At 39.1% G+C, this 19,036-nt stretch overlaps 1 protein-coding gene and 1 long non-coding RNA gene across 3 annotated transcripts; both read left to right on the top strand.

Annotated features, from left to right (window-relative positions):
* Window positions 1-1,677: 1,677 nt before the first annotated feature.
* On the top strand, window positions 1,678-8,536 carry LOC118560542 (SUN domain-containing protein 2-like). The gene is made up of 9 exons (XM_036131631.1): window positions 1,678-1,971; window positions 2,381-2,471; window positions 5,117-5,256; window positions 5,363-5,436; window positions 5,523-5,658; window positions 5,763-5,875; window positions 6,014-6,187; window positions 6,671-6,760; window positions 7,722-8,536. Exons 1-9 carry the CDS (start codon window positions 1,956-1,958, stop codon window positions 7,833-7,835), a joined length of 948 nt encoding a protein of 315 aa, XP_035987524.1. The 5' UTR covers window positions 1,678-1,955; the 3' UTR covers window positions 7,836-8,536.
* Window positions 8,537-9,088: 552 nt separating this feature from the next.
* LOC118560552 lies at window positions 9,089-9,942 on the top strand. 2 transcript variants are annotated; one of them, XR_004929433.1, is made up of 4 exons: window positions 9,089-9,469; window positions 9,564-9,625; window positions 9,716-9,813; window positions 9,906-9,942. It is a non-coding gene; the product is annotated as an uncharacterized LOC118560552 (long non-coding RNA). The 2 variants fall into 2 exon arrangements; XR_004929432.1 differs by having other exon boundaries at window positions 9,089-9,625.
* The last annotated feature ends 9,094 nt before the right edge of the window (window positions 9,943-19,036 follow it).

The raw sequence follows: 19,036 nt of genomic DNA, 5'->3' as shown, positions 1-19,036 counted from the left end.
CTGTGTGAAGATGAGCAGACAATAGCTTGAATTGGTCAGATCACACAAACGTACAGAAAGACGCAAACTTCATGTGGAAAAAGCCCAGGCCAGAACTCATACTTGGGACTTTCTTGCTGCGAGGCAATATTGCTGGCAACAGTGCAGCCCTTTGTTGTTGTTCCAATTTTGTATAAACATTGTATTTAAACTGAAGGAAAAAATGTCTCTTTAAACCACCTATTTCTGAAACATTTTAATTTTTTTGCTGTTCTGGGTGCGAAAATCCATCCATCCATCCATCCATCCATCCATCCATCCATTTTCTAAAACACTTATCCCTGCTGGGTTTGAGAGGGGTGCCGGTGCCGATCTCCAGCTTTCAATGGGCGAGAGGCGGGTACACCCTGGACAGGTCGCCAGTCCATCGCAGGGCAGAAATAGCTCAGACTTTGGCCCAATTTACTGTGATATCACCAAGACTTGCTGCTATAGGATGGATGGATGGACTGGGCTATTTCTTTTTCCTTGCCACCAAGATCTCTGCTAACTGGCACCAGAATATGGTATTATTGGGCTTTCTTCGTCTGGAAACAGATGCGTACGACACCTTATGGGAGCAGCCATGATGAACTGGTTGAACTCGCACAGCTGACAATACAGCGATCTGATTGGCTGGGCAGCAAAACTTGAATCACATGACCTCTTGGACCTGAGTGCAACAGTTTAAATTTTTTATCGGCTATAACTTATTAATGTGCAAGTGAAAATGTGGGAACATTGGGGTTTTGAGATCACTGCTATGTGTAGCAACTTAACCAAGTGGAAGAAAGTTGCCCCCTGACAGTTCATACGAAAGTCCTTAAGGAGACGTCCTACAGATTCTGGCCCACGGACTACATGTATATACTATAGCCTCAGTCTGTGACATCAGAACTGCAATGAATGCTGGGAGGAGTAGTTTGTTAGTCTTTCCCTGTAAAATTTCCCCAACTCCACTGACAAGTAAAATTTCCATGGGGATTCACCGGCACAATGCACATCAAGGTGGCTATTATCTGGGCAGCTAACAATGGCTCAGTCTGGGTCTATACAACATGGAGCAACAGCATAACAACACTAAATAAGTTATGAAAATTATCAACACAAAGTCTCACCTCACAATTATTTCATTTGTAAGGAATGAGCATTTGAAACCCCTGAACCGTTACTTATCCACAGGTTAGTAAACCTGTTTATTGTTTGAAAAAAAAAACAGCAAGAGCAAGTTAATTAATGTAAAAACATTCTAAAGGAAAACACAACGCAAGCTCAAACCAAGTACTTTACATCATAACACTTAAGAATGTATTAATATTGTTTTACATTGTGACATTTTGTAAACCCTAATCAAAAACCTATTGTTGAAAAATATTGTATTGCATTGTCTATATTGTCTTATCACAGAGGATTTTGGCGTTAGGACTGGGGCCCACCTTTCAGGGGCTAAGCGGCAGATTCACTCTGGACAGGCCACCAGTACATTGCAGGGAAAACATAAAAAAACTAAATGGAGAGAAAGGCCCAGCCTGGGATGATAAAATGCAAATAGTAGTTACAATTCAATAAATTACATATACTTTAATTGTACCCAAACATATTAGTAACCGAAATTGAACCCAAAAAATATGTGACATGCATTAGTTTGTTCACACGTTAGTCTTTGCAAACTCACTAGCTTTACAGTAGAAGAGAGTTTTACCGATTCTTGGTGTAATAATTTCTAAAATCCTATAAAACCGGTCCAATATTTAATGTGTGGGCGGGCACTGCTGAACATTCTGATGTCACAGGGTAACGTGACATCAGATGCCTCTGGAACTTTAGTCATTAAGGAAGCACTCCACTCAGAATTCTCACACTTCTACCAGTTGAGCTCAAAGAGAGACAAACGTTGGAAAAACTGAAGCAAGACTAACTTAAATCAGCTAAACACAATGAGCTACGGCAAATGTAAGTATTTTTTCTTTAAACAGTTATAAACCTGGGATAATAAACTTCTGGGAGATCTAACTAAAAGATTTCTTACAGCATTGTCAGTGATAATTTAAGCAGAAAAAGTTTTTTCATTTTTGAAGTAATTGATCCTCAGACACTTTTCATACATTTTGTGGATTGTTTAAGTTGACTTTGAAACAACAGCAAGACAATGAGTTAATGTACAAAAGGAGATTTATACTCTCTTTAGTAGATCTTAAAGGCAGTCAAAATGATGATCTGATTTTCATGATTAGAAATACTGACAGTTTTAAACTTGAAATACCATTCAACACTAAAAAGTAAATGTCACAGCTGTGTTGTCTTTTTAAAATGTTTTGTGTCAGAGTCACGACAACCTTTGTGTTTTTGTTTTTCTTCACAGATATGTTAAGAAGAAGCCTCCGTCTGCTATTGAACGGGTACTACAGCTTTGATGGAGTACCGACTGTTTCATACAAAGAGACCAGAGTCAGGTAAGTTAAATCACCAAATATTTTTAAATCATGTACACTGGGTTTCTGCGGGGCATTAAAAATCATTAAAAGTCATTAAATGATTTTTTTTTTAAATGAAGGCCTTAATTAGCATTAAAATCATTAAATGTGATTATCTGTGGCATTAAAAATGCCTTATTTTTTCTTCTAAAAAAATACGTCCATAAAAACAGTTTCATCAGATATGTTATATCAGATATAACTGATTCCGTGTGTTTGCGCGGGACCAAACACGCTGAACTGCTTCCGGTTGTTCGTAAAGCTGTATGTTTTTACAATGTTTGGAAAAGGAGCTCGAGGCGGAGAAAGAGCTAGAGAATGGGAAAATGCTAATTTCAACAAAAGTGTATGGAAATGAGGAATTCAGGACATGGCTGCAGCCTGTCGACGGTAAAGATGACAAAGGATTTTGCCGTGTTTGTAAAAAAAATTAAGCATTGCACAATGAGTGTCAATGCTTCACAATCTCACATGAAGTCGGACAGGCAGTGGTGTAGTCCAGGGTGTACGCGGGTATACGGCATATACCCACTTAATTTTCAGTCAGAATTACGTATACCCACTCCTGGAGCGATATTTGTTTCTTTTGTTTGAGCCCGCAGTGAGACAGGTATTCACCGTTTAAACATCATTTGCGCGCTCAAAACTGATAAACTCTTCTTAACCCACTATCCTCTCCCTCGGTTCCCTGTCTGCCCGTGACCTGCTACTTCCACGCTCAATACCAGCTATGCACTCGCTGGATTCTGTCTGTGTGCTCGTGACTTGAAAAACTGTCGCCTTACCAGCCAATCACCGACAGGTTTCTTTACATCCAATCAGAGTAGGGCTTGCAAATACTGCATTTAGATGGATTAAATGAAAATGCTGCAGCTTTTGGAAGAAATTACTAAACATAACGGTGGGATTGAAGAAAAGACAACCACCAATACACAGTTTAATATTTTAGCCTAAAATATTTAGTTTCAAATAATTCCTTGAGTTACTAAGTGAGGTGTGAAAAATCGTTTTGTCTCTTTTCTTTCCAGCTTCTGGGTGATGATGCAAAAGTTTCTTGTGATCATAATTGTCATCATTATTTAAATAGCACTTTAACACGGTAAAACAAAATAACATCCAGTAAAATTACTTGGACTCAACAGTTTAAAACAAATACAACAACAATAATAAGCTGTTTAAATCCTTAAAAACAAACAGAATTTCTTTAAACTGAACTCTAAGATAAACAGGCAACCAGTGAAGGGAGGCCAGGATGGGGTAATGTGCTTTATTTTATGTTTTTCCATTAAAAGGTGTGCAGCAGTGTTTGAACCAGCTGCAGACATTTGAGTGAGGACTGACCGATTCAGAGATAAAGAGAATTACACTAATCCAGCCATGATGAAATGAAGGCTTAGAGTAGTGTTTCCATATTTTTGCCTTGAAAGAATAGGTTGTATCTTTGCTTTGTTCCTTACATGATAAAAATGACTTAACTGAGGTCCCTTTTTGACTGTCAAGTTTAAAATCACCATTCATTTTAAAATCGAGGGGCTAAACTTTCATTGTCAGGGTGTCTAAATCAACAGGATCAACAGTTATTTGGGTGTTTCAACTGGTATATTTGACAATTCATGATTTGCAAAGACAACGAGATTTGAGTTTTGATGTTCTCCTCGTCATTAATTTTGTCTCTTTCTTTAGATTATCTTTCTCATTCAATTTAGGACTTTCCATATGCCTTATCATCTGGGTCTAAATTGAAAAACCTACAATAAAGTAATGAAATGTTGATTCTGGATGTAGTGTAGGAATTCCTTCAATATAAACCAAAGAAAATGTTACATTACCTGTCAGAAGCTGGATAAAATCTTTAAAAAAGAGACAACAGTATTTTCACACGTCACGTAGTAGCTCAAGGAAATATTTTAATCTAAATGTTTTAGGCGAAAATGAGTAAACACTACTGATGGATTTTTGGGTAAACTAAATAGAGCAGTGTTACATGTCATTGTTTCTAAGACAGCATTTTTCTGAGCTGCGTCTAAAAGGGCAAACATTGAGAGTATACCCACTGCTCCAGGGACCACTACACCACTGCGGACAGCCACAGATCAGCTGCAAGGGGCAGACAACAGCTAACAATGTCAAGTTATTTTTCTGTAACCGATGCAGTCACGTCCGCATTAGCTTCCGCAAACAGCACAGCAGTAGCTGGAGAAAGCTTTACTGCTACTAACGTAGGGAAATTAGACGATCTTGGAACAACATTTGGATCCAATGCAACACTGCATGCAGAGGTGCTCTGTTGTCTGAACACAGTCATCAAAAAGTACTCCATATATATATATATATATATATATATATATATATATATATATATATATATATATATATATATATATATACATATATATATATATATATATATATATATATATATATATATATATATATATATATATATATAGGACAGTCATGGGTACTTGTTGATGGCATTAAAATTATTTCTACGAGCATTCAAAGAGCATTAAAAAGCAATAAATTAGGGTTACTCATTCCTGTATAAACCCTGGTACAACACGATCATCTGTTTATCAACTCACGCTTCACACATTTATCTTTGTTCCATGTTTACCCACAAGGAGATGCAGAAGTCGGCGGCTATTAAACGCAAGAACAACAGCAGTCCCTGCAGAAGACGGCAGCGGCAATATAAATCAGAAAAACTACACATTGAAAACATTTTGTTGGATCATCATCATCATCTTTTCCCTGTTTTATGGTAAATGCTCTTCTTCCACAAACATTAGTTTAAAGGTGTTTTAGAAAGTTTGTACTTTGAATGTCGTGTCACTGACTGGCATCTTCTGCTAATCCTTATTCTTTAGGATGTGCCTACCTGTTTTCTGCTCTGCCCTCTCAACCTTCAGAGACACTCGTTACACCAAATGCAACGGACATGGTATTTTTCATCTTCCTAATCTAAACACTATATTAAAATTTTCTGTAAACATGGGAAGAAGCTGTTAACTTTAATGTTGTGCACAGGTCTTAACCCCAGGATGCAAGGATCTGGAAAAGCTCTTAGCCAACCAGCATGAAGTGCTGCTGAGGATAAAGAAAGAGGTGGACTACCTTCTACCACCAGCAGATCTGTTGCCCAACTTTGCTCTGCAATCTCAAGGTGAGACATTACCATAATAAATCAGCAATAAGATTATAAATCAAATTGTACATTTTCAGTTTTAAAGGTTTCCTGACTCACATTATTTGTGTTTTTGTGTACAGGAGCGAGGATTTTACACCAAATGACCTCAGACACGTATCAGAGCAGAGAAACGTGTAGTTTGTATGGATTAGCAATACGACGACCAGCTGTGGGACCAACGATTGTAATCCAGGTATGAACGACACTCAGAACATTGAGTTAATAATAGGCTGAGTGGTATTTCTTTTTGAGAAAATATTAGGTATGGTATTTTTCTTTTTTCCAAGGCTTGGCACTCAACCTAAACTTTGTTTTCTACTCTTTTCTTCAGGGAAAATCCCACCTGCTTCCAGGACAATGCTGGGCCTTTGCAGGTTCCAAAGGACGTTTATCAATTGCCCTGCCTTACAAAGTTTCCATCAGCCATGTCACCCTGGCTCACATTCCCAAAATGTTATCACCGACTGGCACCATCCCCAGCGCTCCAAAAGAGTTTTCTGTCTTTGTAAGTCATGCATTATTAATGTCAAAACCCTGAGACACCACATATATCTTAAACATGCACTTCTGGTTTAGATGCAAGTGCTGCACAAATGTTGCAGCAATGACTTGATATGACAAATTAATATCCTACTACACTTTACAGCCTGCACTAAAAGATATTAACTCAGGATGCTCAATGGTCAGCTCATTCGACTATCTGAATACTTCAGTTAATAGTTATTTGACAGCCAGGGAACACCAAACACCAATTAATTTTTTTATTATATTAATCTCTATATAATTAGGAAGGGGAAAATAATAATATAATTAAAGGTATTGTGTCAAAAATAATGTACCTCATCCTCACACTGAAAAATATTGCAATTTCATACCACTGTACTAAACAGACATATCGACATACAGTCTGTGCAAAACTTTGTCTAACTTTCATAGATGTGAAGAAAACATGTTGTTCAGCTGCATATGTATTTTTTCTCTTTCTCAGGGAAAGAATGATTTGCTAGACGAGGGGAGCCTTTTAGGAACTTTTCTCTATAATGAGGATGGAGACCGGCTGCAAACCTTCAAACTCCCTGTAAATATATCACACTTATTATTTTTTTTAAATTACCTTTCGTCTAATTTTTATTGTAAGCAACAGCAGCCATTCTCACTGCAAATAGTTCTAAGGTAGTTTTCTTGAGAAAACCAGGGGCCTCATGTATACAGCGTGCCTTGGATGTATACAAATGAACATTGGAAGGTAATGTTCATGTGTGTGGAAAGCTAAGCAAAATTTTGACCTGCCATGAAAGTGTGTGGCAGCCATGCAAACTTTTTTGTGACAATAACAAACAAGAAAGTACTAAAACATACCCAAATACACTGAAATATGAATCCATTCAGTTTTATATAACTCCTGGAGCAACAGACCAAATGATTTCACCCTTCCTCCAACTTTTAGTGTGAAAGCTGCACACTCTTTTGTACATGAGACCCCTGGACTTCATCATGACTTTATAAGAATGCATTGACAGACATGCCATGAAGGGACATTTAAGTACAACATTGGAACAGCATTATATATACTAAATTGGCTATGAATTGTTATTTTGCCCTTGTTGGGAGAAAAAAAAAACTATTGCAGAGTAGCCAAGTCAAGTCATTAATGTTAGCCAGTTTAGTGAAGTTTACTAGTGGTACTTATATATATTATCTCTGCTCTTCAACAAATGTAACTAAAGAAAGACAAAAATGAATATGAATATATATACTGAGTGTATATAGCTTCTGTATATATATATCCATTTTATTTATTTTTTATTGTATTTTTATTTTTTGTCTGCACCATCAACACCAAGTCAAATTCCTTGTAGGTGCAAACTTACTTGGAAATTAAACTTGATTGTGATTCTGACTCTGAATCTAAAGGCACAAACACTGAATAACTGGTCTGGAAAATGGATTAAATTTCTACTCAAACTTCTTATCTGTTCTTGACGTACCAATCAGGTAATGTGCTAACATACCACATTTTTATTTGTTTTGGCCCACAGGATCATAAAATGGGTGCCTTCACCTACATAACTTTACAAGTGAAGAGCAATTGGGGCCATTCTGAGTACACCTGTCTCTATGGCTTTCGGATACATGGAAAATTGGAGGAATGAACAGGAGGACAAAAGAGAAGGAAAGGGGATAATCAGAGGGTAGTAAGTAAAAATGGGGGTAAGTATATGTGAAGGTGAATCAGACTGAAAAAACAATTAAGTAAAAAAAAAAAAATCTCAATCCTATTAAAATATATTACTAGAATTATTTGAAGCTGTGAAAGTTGTTTTGAAAATATCTGCAAATGTGTTTATTTTGTTTAAAAAAACGCTGGTGGGAAATAAAATATTAAGTGGGCCAGAGTTGAGTTTAAACTAGATGAGAAGAGGTGAATAAATTGGGGGAGGGGGTGTGGTATGTACATTAGTGCCTCCTACTGATTAGGAAAAGAAATACGGCAAGTTTGTGGGTTGATCAATTAGCTGTTTGGGAACCACGGTCTAAGCTTTAGACTACCATTGTATGCAAGGCACTTGTAGGTACTTTCTTCTGCAAGTTTAACAGCAAATATTTTTAAAAATGTTCAGTCTAATTCACCTTCACTTTATCTGCAGAGTGTGGAATATTTTTGTGCAGAGTTTGCATGTTTTCTCTGTGTTTGCATGGGTTTTCTCCAGGTGCTCTGGTTTCCTCCCACACCAAACATGCACTAAGATCATTAAAAAAAATCCATAAATGCCAATGAGAAAGTTTTGTTAAAACCTTAGTTATAAAATGGGATAAGCATCAAATAACAAAAAAAAAAAAAAAAAAAAAAAAAAAAACAAGATAATGGTATTGAAATTTATGGCATTAGAGGAGATTAATGTTGAACCTGTTTGTACCTGTAATACTGGATCTGCTGGTTTTGCTGTTCTTTTTATATCTCTCTTTGCAGGTGAAGAAGCAGACTCAGAGGTTGTTGTATTGCTGTCTCCCTTTTCTCTCCTTTCTTTTTCACCTTTTCTCCATTTTAAGCATTTTGTCTCATCTGTTTTGCTCCTTTTTTCCCCTCTTCTACCTTTCTGTCTCAGTGTCCATTTAACATGAAATTGTCCCAGTATAAATTGTATATAAATCAAGCAGAGCATTACGGCAAAAGCAGTATGACTCTACTTGTGAAAGCAAAATCTGTTGGGCAATCTTTGGCATTAAGACAACAATTCTTATTGCCACATTGCCAGACAGGACACAAGCACACACACACACACACACACACAAAAACATAACATGGAGAAAAAAACGTGGAAAAGAGAAGTACGTCTCTGTCCTGCACAGCTCTGGGAGAAGAATGGAGGGGCGCTGAAAGGTAAATTGGTTCCTGAATCACGGCTTAAAAAGGCAGAATTTAAAGCATGTTGCCACAGACCAATGCATCTTTTCCTCTGTGCATCTTGCAAAGCGAGATGTGCTCTGCTTCCAGAACTCTCCAAAAGAGAAGATTGCAATCTTCCTCAAAATTATGTGTACCTTGGCATATCTACATTTGAATCATTTTATTGAGCTTATGTGATATTGGAAATTTTTAAGTGAATTTTGAGTTTTTAAAGCAGCAAGCCATAATGCTCAAAATCAATATAAATAAACATTATAGATAAAGTAGGTTTTTGGTAATGTTGAAGAAGAAGAAGTAAAAAAAACGTGCTGAGCGCTCCGCTACTGTGTGCTCATGTCCTCTTCTGAGCCTGAAGATGAAATAAAACCACAACTGCTGGTAAGTGATCAATGGCTGGACGACGTCTCGCGTTCAGCTCGCCTTCAACTTGCAAGAACAAGCTTTATTAAAGTGTATTTTTTGTGATTCACAGTAAGCAGGACGCCGTCCTCACAACTCGGAGACAAATTGCAGGCGCTATGAACCGTAGCAAGGGTAAGATTTAAAGAATATGCTTTCATTTTGCGGTAAAAGGAAATAGATACGGATAGATACCGATCATAACTGTCCATTTTGTTTTCACAGACTAAGCACGCCTCATAATGAGGCGGTGACCTCCTATTTGTTCGGAGCAATAACTGCAAGTCCAGTTTTACACGATGTTGATAAAGACGGCATTGTGTGTAAGTGACTTGTTTTACTGTTTTCTCCTTCCTTGTTACTGTGACTTGCGTTTGATTTTTATTCATACCACTCTCATTTAATTGTTTTCCAGCCGCCTGTAAGACGTATTATGAGACGGTACGCAGGAGCTGAAGCTGCCAAGAGTTCAGCTCGGAGTCGAGCTAGAAGAAAGCGGGTAAGACTTTATTTGGTGACTATTTTTCAGGTGCATTGATAGATGTGTTGTGTCCATACGCAGTGCATCCCATCGCATAGTACTGATTCATTGTTTTTTTTTTTTGTTTTGTTTTTTACAGCTGCTGGAATCGAGGCAGAGTGTGCAGGCGGATGAGGAAGTGGAACTCTGGAAGTCCGCCACCATCGACCTCATGTCTGGCGAAGAAGATGGCGTCGTTGGCGGAGTCTCCGGATGGATTGTACGGCCGCCGTCATTTCGTAGGGTTGTGCGCAATTCTGTTCCCCCGTGAAAATCTGTTTCCCCCGTGTCGGGAACGCGCTTTGCAGCCATTTTCCCGGCGCTTCTAATTGATTTCTCGGTAAAACAACTCATATAATCATGTCAAGGTTGTAACAGTCAGTTTAATCGGCAGCTGTTTACAAAATTGTAAAATATAAATAAATAAACGAGGTCTTCTTACGCTGTTTTGTTTTATTTTACAATTTTGTAAACAGTTGCCGATTAAACTGAATGTTACAACCTCGACATGATTATAGGACTTCTTTTACCGAGAAATCAACTAGAAGCGCCGGGAAAACCTGCTGCAAAGCGCGCTCCCGACACGGAGGAAACAGATTTTCACAGGGGAACAGAATTGCGCACAACACCGGATTTCTCTGAACTCTGTGTGAAGCTGCAGTCCCGGTTAGAGGCGACGCCGAAGTACAGAGCCACGCACAGTAGGCGTCTGCACATCGGACCTGCCTCGGAGAAAATGCTGCCAGCATTTACCTACAACCCCGAGGAGGCAAACGGACAGTTCACGGAGTTGTAGTTTTTGGATACGCATGTGTGGGCAGATCCTCGCGTTGTATATAGTTGTTTGTTTTAATAAAGCTCTTTGCATAAACATCTTCCTGGCAAATGTTCATTTCCTGTATAAATTCATTCATGTCTTTGATGGTAGCCTAATAATAGTGTAGTAGTGTAGGATAGTATGAATATACAGCATAATATGAATAAATATATATATATATATGAATAAATATATATATGAATAAATATATATATATATATGAATAAATATATATGAATATATATGCCAACCAATCACGAGTAAGAACATTCAAGCCTGGCCTGGCCACGTGTGGTTTTGCTGCCAATCACGAGCGATTTTACTTGTTTGAAATAGTGGTTTCAGCCAATACTGAGTAGGTTATTCAAGCCAGACCTGGCCAGCCGCGCGGGTTCGCTGCATGCATATGCTAATTAGGGCCATTAGTACAGCTGATTGCTCTCCACATACGTCATAGTCCGGTTCCGACAATTTGTGGCACTGACAAACGGAGACAAGCGCGGGCTGCAAATTGACGTTAACTGCCGAAAATGAGGGAGATCTGCGGTAGTTTACGGGGACGAAAATCTCACTTTTCATGCAGTGGGAGGGGCGCTGAAAGGTAAATTGGTTCCTGAATCACGGCTTAAAAAGGCAGAATTTGAAGCATGTTGCCACGGATCAATGCATCTTTTCCTCTGTGCATCTTGCAAAGCGAGATGCGCTCTGCTTCCAGAACTCTCCAAAAAAGAAGATTGCAATCTCCCTCAAGATTATGTGTACCTTGGCATATCTACATTTGAATCATTTTATTGAGCTTATGTGATATTGCAATTTTGTAAGTGAATTTTGAGTTTTTAAAGCAGCAAGCCATAATACTCAAAATCAATATAAATAAACATTATAGATAAAGTAGGTTTTTGGTAATGTTGTGCCATATTAAACCCATGATAAAAACATGAAGTCAGATTGAATTCTGAACGTTTGACCGGAGGAAAATTCTGGAGGGGTTTGCGAGACGGCGGATGCCTTCCCTCACCAGACAAGCTGAGCGATCAGACTATTAAATGGACATCGGTCGAGGCCTCCAAGCTTACCAGACCACGCTTCGGCTAGCCCATAGCCGCAGAGCTGCAGGCTTGCCCGCTGTTGAACAGAGCAATGATTTTCCCTGCTTTTCAGTGCTCCTTCCTTGGATGGCCAAAGTGGACAGAACTCACATGAGGCGCCGACAGGTTTGGGCAGAGAAACCAGAGGGAGAAGTTAAATGGTTCATTTGGGAAATGTTTTGTAAATCGTTTTGTACATGAGTCTTTGAACAAAGGGCTAACAGAGGTAGCTCATGCTAGCCTTGGGTCACATGGGCTGTGTCTCATTCCGAATACTTGCGTCAGTGCACTGCTGATGTGCACTGACCACTTACTGCCGTAGTGCCCACTTTTGACCGTTAGTAGTGTTCCAAAAGGAACACTTATGTTAAAACGCTTACCGGAAATGACGTGACGAACGCAACACACGTGAACGCAAATTTTTCAGCCCGCCAAAAATATATGCCGGCGTTTGTTTACAAACAACAATCGTTTACATTCACAGCATGTGGAAAATACATCGCCTCCGACGTCAACGCAGGATCCTCCAAATATTGGCTGAACATATATTGGTACCTACAAGTGCCTTGCATACAAGGCACTTGTAGGTACTTTCTTCTGCAAGTTTAATAGCAAATATTTTTAAAAATCTTCAGTCTAATTCACCTACACTTTAACAGCAGAGTGTGGAATATAAGCATACTGGAACATATGATTCATCGCCATCAGTCCTGTTTTTGTGCCGAGTTTGCATGTTTTCTCTGTGTTTGCACGGGTTTTCTCCAGGTGTTCTGGTTTTCTCCCACACCGAACATGCACTAAGATCATTAAAAAAAATCCATAAATGACAGACAAAGTTTTGTTAAAACCTTAGTTATAAAATGAGATAAGCATCAAATAAAAAAAAAAAACCAAGATAATGGTATTGAAATTAATAGCATTAGAGGAGATTAATGTTGAACTTGTTTGTACCTGTAATATTGGAACTGCTGGTTTTGCTGTTCTTTTTATATCTCTCTTTGCAGGTGAAGAAGCAGACTCAGAGGATGTTGTATTACTGTCTCCCTTTTCTCCTCTCTTTTTTTTTTTACACCTTTTCTCGATTTTAAGCATTTTGTCTCATCTGTTTTGATGTGGAAAAAAACGAGAGAAGTAACGTCTCTGTACCGCACAGCTCTGGGAGAAGAATGGAGGGGCGCTGAAAGGAAAATTGGTTCCTGAATCACGGCTTAAAAAGGCAGAATTTGAAGCATGTTGCCACAGATCAATGCATCTTTTCCTCTGTGCATCTTGCAAAGCGAGATGCGCTCTGCTTCCAGAACTCCAAAAAAAGAAGATTGCAATCTTCCTCAAGATTATGTGTACCTTGGCATATCTACATTTGAATCATTTTATTGAGCTTATGTGATATTGTAATTTTGTAAGTGAATTTTGAGTTTTTAAAGCAGCAAGCCATAATGCTCAAAATCAATATAAATAAACATTATAGATAAAGTAGGTTTGTGGTATTGTTGTGCCATATTAAAAAAACATGAAGTCAGATTGAATTCTGAACGTTTGACCGGAGGAAAATTCTGGAGGGGTTTGCGAGACGGCGGATGCCTTCCCTCACCAGACAAGCTGAGCGATCAGACTATTAAATGGACATCGGTCGAGGCCTCCAAGCTTACCAGACCACGCTTCGGCTAGCCCATAGCCGCAGAGCTGCAGGCTTGCCCGCTGTTGAACAGAGCAATGATTTTCCCTGCTTTTCAGTGCTCCTTCCTTGGATGGCCAAAGTGGACAGAACTCACATGAGGCGCCGACAGGTTTGGGCAGAGAAACCAGAGGGAGAAGTTAAATGGTTCATTTGGGAAATGTTTTGTAAATCGTTTTGTACATGAATCTTTGAACAAAGGGCTAACAGAGGTAGCTCATGCTAGCCTTGGGTCACATGGGCTGTGTCTCATTCCGAATATTTGCGTCAGTGCACTGCTGATGTGCACTGACCACTTACTGCCGTAGTGCCCACTTTCGACCGTTAGTAGTGTTCCAAAAGGAACACTTATGTTAAAACGCTTAGCGGAAATGACGTGACGAACGCAACACACGTGAACGCAAATTTTTCAGCCCGCCAAAAATATATGCCGGCGTTTGTTTACAAACAACAATCGTTTACATTCACAGCATGTGGAAAATACATCGCCTCCGACGTCAACGCAGGATCCTCCAAATATTGGCTGAACATATATTGGTACCTACAAGTGCCTTGCATACAAGGCACATGTAGGTACTTTCTTCTGCAAGTTTAACAGCAAATATTTTTAAAAATCTTCAGTCTAATTCACCTACACTTTAACAGCAGAGTGTGGAATATAAGCATACTGGAACATATGATTCATCGCCATCAGTCCTGTTTTTGTGCAGAGTTTGCATGTTTTCTCTGTGTTTGCACGGGTTTTCTCCAGGTGTTCTGGTTTTCTCCAACACCAAACATGCACTAAGATCATTTAAAAAAATCCATAAATGACAGACAAAGTTTTGTTAAAACCTTAGTTATAAAATGGGATAAGCATCAAATAAAAAAAAAAAACAAGATAATGGTATTGAAATTAATAGCATTAGAGGAGATTAATGTTGAACTTGTTTGTACCTGTAATATTGGAACTGCTGGTTTTGCTGTTCTTTTTATATCTCTCTTTGCAGGTGAAGAAGCAGACTCAGAGGATGTTGTATTACTGTCTCCCTTTTCTCCTCTCTTTTTTTTTTTTTACACCTTTTCTCCATTTTAAGCATTTTGTCTCATCTGTTTTGATGTGGGAAAAAACGAGAGAAGTAACGTCTCTGTCCCGCACAGCTCTGGGAGAAGAATGGAGGGGCGCTGAAAGGAAAATTGGTTCCTGAATCACGGCTTAAAAAGGCAGAATTTGAAGCATGTTGCCACAGATCAATGCATCTTTTCCTCTGTGCATCTTGCAAAGCGAGATGCGCTCTGCTTCCAGAACTCCAAAAAAAGAAGATTGCAATCTTCCTCAAGATTATGTGTACCTTGGCATATCTACATTTGAATCATTTTATTGAGCTTATGTGATATTGTAATTTTGTAAGTGAATTTTGAGTTTTTAAAGCAGCAAGCCATAATGCTCAAAATCAATATAAATAAACATTATAGATAAAGTAGGTTTGTGGTATTGTTGTGCCATATTAAACCCATGATAAAAACATGAAGTCAGATTGAATTCTGAACGTTTGACCGGAGGAAAATTCTGGAGGGGTTTGCGAGACGGCGGATGCCTTCCCTCACCAGACAAGCTGAGCGATCAGACTATTAAATGGACATCGGTCGAGGCCTCCAAGCTTACCAGACCACGCTTCGGCTAGCCCATAGCCACAGAGCTGCAGGCTTGCCCGCTGTTGAACAGAGCAATGATTTTCCCTGCTTTTCAGTGCTCCTTCCTTGGATGGCCAAAGTGGACAGAACTCACATGAGGCGCCGACAGGTTTGGGCAGAGAAACCAGAGGGAGAAGTTAAATGGTTAATTTGGGAAATGTTTTGTAAATCGTTTTGTACATGAGTCTTTGAACAAAGGGCTAACATAGGTAGCTCATGCTAGCCTTGGGTCACATGGGCTGTGTCTCATTCCGATTACTTTCGTCAGTGCACTGCTGATGTGCACTGACCACTTACTGCCGTAGTGCCCACTTTCGACCGTTAGTAGTGTTCCAAAAGGAACACTTATGTTAAAACGCTTACCGGAAATGACGTGACGAACGCAACACACGTGAACGCGAATTTTTCAGCCCGCCAAAAATATATGCCGGCGTTTGTTTACAAACAACAATCGTTTACATTCACAGCATGTGGAAAATACATCGCCTCCGACGTCAACGCAGGATCCTCCAAATATTGGCTGAACATATATTGGCACCTACAAGTGCCTTGCATACAAGGCACTTGTAGGTGCTTTCTTCTGCAAGTTTCACAGCAAATATTTTTTAAAAATCTTCAGTCTAATTCACCTACACTTTAACAGCAGAGTGTGGAATATAAGCATACTGGAACATATGATTCATCGCCATCAGTCCTGTTTTTGTGCCGAGTTTGCATGTTTTCTCTGTGTTTGCATGGGTTTTCTCCAGGTGTTCTGGTTTTCTCCAACACCAAACATGCACTAAGATCATTAAAAAAAATCCATAAATGACAGACAAAGTTTTGTTAAAACCTTAGTTATAAAATGGGATAAGCATCAAATAAAAAACAAACAAACAAGATAATGGTATTGAAATTAATAGCATTAGAGGAGATTAATGTTGAACTTGTTTGTACCTGTAATATTGGAACTGCTGGTTTTGCTGTTCTTTTTATATCTCTCTTTGCAGGTGAAGAAGCAGACTCAGAGGATGTTGTATTACTGTCTCCCTTTTCTCCTCTCTTTTTTTTTTTTTTTACACCTTTTCTCCAATTTAAGCATTTTGTCTCATCTGTTTTGATGTGGAAAAAAACGAGAGAAGTAACGTCTCTGTCCCGCACAGCTCTGGGAGAAGAATGGAGGGGCGCTGAAAGTAAAATTGGTTCCTGAATCACGGCTTAAAAAGGCAGAATTTGAAGCATGTTGCCACATATCAATGCATCTTTTCCTCTGTGCATCTTGGAAAGAGAGATGCGCTCTGCTTCCAAAACTCTCCAAAAAAGAAGATTGCAATCTTCCTCAAGATTATGTGTACCTTGGCATATCTACATTTGAATCATTTTATTGAGCTTATGTGATATTGTAATTTTGTAAGTGAATTTTGAGTTTTTAAAGCAGCAAGCCATAATGCTCAAAATCAATATAAATAAACATTATAGATAAAGTAGGTTTTTGGTAATGTTGTGCCATATTAAACCCATGATAAAAACGGAGGCAGCACTCGCGTTTGAGTGCTGCCTCCGTTTACGATCGGCCTTTTCCGACAGTGTGACGTCAGTTCAAGAACAAAGAGAACACGCAAAGCGAACTTGCATAGAAACACACATTGTTTACGTTGTACAACCGGTACGGCGAACCAGGATATATATGCATGTTTTCCGGAATCTTCTTCACACACCAAATCTGCCACGTGTACTTTGAGCAAGCGCTTATAAAAATATCGCCAAACTAATTACAAGATAAAATGCCTTCTAGGTGCGTAGTTGGTGGCTGTAGTGTCGCTTATAGGCCTAGTGCACACCGCTGTGAAGTTGGTTTGATATTGGACATTCAAGCTCCGCGGAGTCAGCGGGATCTAGCTCACGGTTGATCCGGTTGAAGGACTCCAATTTCGGCCAGCGTCTCTCAGCTGCTCCCTTTTCTCATACGCGGTGGTACAGTTAGGGACCGTCAACAAATCTGATTTGATTTTTGTTTCTCAAGAGTGCTCTGCTGACTCCGCGGAGCTTGAATGTCCAATGTCAAACCAACTTCACCGCTGTCTAGTGCAGGCCAGAAAGTATCGCTACATACTTGGCCAGTGGATCAAAAAGTCCAAAAGCAATGGGATAAAATCATAAAAGAAACGCGAAAGGACTGGATTGCCGGCAGTGACAAAAGTGTTTTATGCAATTCACACTTCACGAGCAAGGAAAGTCGTAGTGTTAGTAGACAGTGTTATTGCCGGATGCACGGTACTCGTTCTGTGTGTGACATCACATTAAGGAGCAGCCCGACTGAGGAATGTTCGGGCTCATTTGCATATACAGCAAGTTTTATCGAAATTACTTCCAAATGGCGTACATAATTTACATATGATATACATTTCTTTACTCTGGTGACTATTTGAATGCATCTGCATTAAAATACATTTTATGTGCAACTTAGACTTTAAGTTTCACTTGCCTAGTAGAGAGCACTGCATGAAAAGTGTGATTTTCGTCACTATGCGGCACTGTAGATTGTCGTGGAAGTTCAGGTTAACGGCTGTTCACGGTAATTTGCAGGCAACACCGAAAACTGCCGTGAATTGTCAGAAATTGACGTGGGCCTTGCTTGGCGTGGTCCCCCCATGACCCCCCCTCCTCCTAATTCTAGGGGAGGCTTTAACATGTAAATGAAAATGCTGTGAGCTATACAAATGCAAATCAGGGTTGCAGGGGGAGTTTACCCATGTCTCGCATTCAACTCCCCTTCAACTCGGACGCGATCTACAACTTTCAGCCAGTCCGCAGACTGACGAGAAGAAACTGCTGATTGCTATCAGTGGACTGTCTCATATGAGTCAGTCGGTACTGAAGCAATGCCAAGAGCGTGGAAATGTTCAAGTCAGAAGTTTTGGTTGGGTCATTCAGGTTAAAGTAAATGAAATGGGGTTTAATGAACTAAAAATAAGTCCCACTTTAATGGAGAGGTATAGTGAGGATTTAACTATATATACAGATGCATCTAAACTAACTGATAAAAGAATGGGTGTTGCTTATGTCATTCCAAAATTAAACATTAAAGTTGGAAAAAGAATGAGTGATGATTTAGCAGTTTACACAGCGGAATTGATTGCTGTGTGGCTAGCTTTGCTTTGGGTGGAGGACAATAGGCCAAGGAAGGCAGTAATTGCTTCAGATTCCAGCTCAGCTTAAATCAGTATTAAAACATTTCAGTCAAAATCAAGGCAAGACATTGTGTATGATATACTGCAAGCTGCAAATAATCTAATAAAGTCAGGAATTAATATAACTCTGGTATTGTACCAGCTCATATAGGAGTAATAGGAAACGAGTTAGCAGATAAAAGTGCTAAGCAAGCAGCTAGACATTCTAATATGGATGTTGAAGTGCACTACAGCAAAGAAGAAATTAAAAGTATGGTCAAAAACATCGTTAAGGGTAAATGGCAAACATTATGGGACGGTGGGCAGACTGGAAGACAGTTCTATAACATTCAGAATAAAGTGGGAAAGAGCAGAAATACAAACAGAAGCAAGGAGGAGGAGGATGTATTTTCTAGAATGAGGTATGGACACACACGTCTAAATAAAACTTTGTTAATAATGAAGAAGCATGCTGATGGCAACTGAATTCTGTGGTAGTCCAGAGACTATAGAGCATGTTATTGTACACTGTAATAAATATCAGGAAGAAAGACAAAGACTAGTCTTACAATTACAAGGAGAACAGATGAGGCTAAACTTAGAAGAAATTCTGCAAAAAAAAC

Source organism: Fundulus heteroclitus, chromosome 3 (assembly GCF_011125445.2).
Source record: "Fundulus heteroclitus isolate FHET01 chromosome 3, MU-UCD_Fhet_4.1, whole genome shotgun sequence".
Lineage (NCBI taxonomy): Eukaryota > Metazoa > Chordata > Actinopteri > Cyprinodontiformes > Fundulidae > Fundulus > Fundulus heteroclitus.
The sequence above is the reverse complement of the archived record's forward strand: the minus strand, read 5'-3'. Positions and strand labels throughout refer to the sequence as shown.

Coding starts and splice junctions, on each gene's coding strand:
- LOC118560542 (XM_036131631.1), top strand. Junction 5,437..5,522: donor CACCAAATGCAACGGACATG/GTATTTTTCATC, acceptor TGTTGTGCACAG/GTCTTAACCCCAGGATGCAA. Junction 6,188..6,670: donor CAAAAGAGTTTTCTGTCTTT/GTAAGTCATGCA, acceptor TCTCTTTCTCAG/GGAAAGAATGATTTGCTAGA.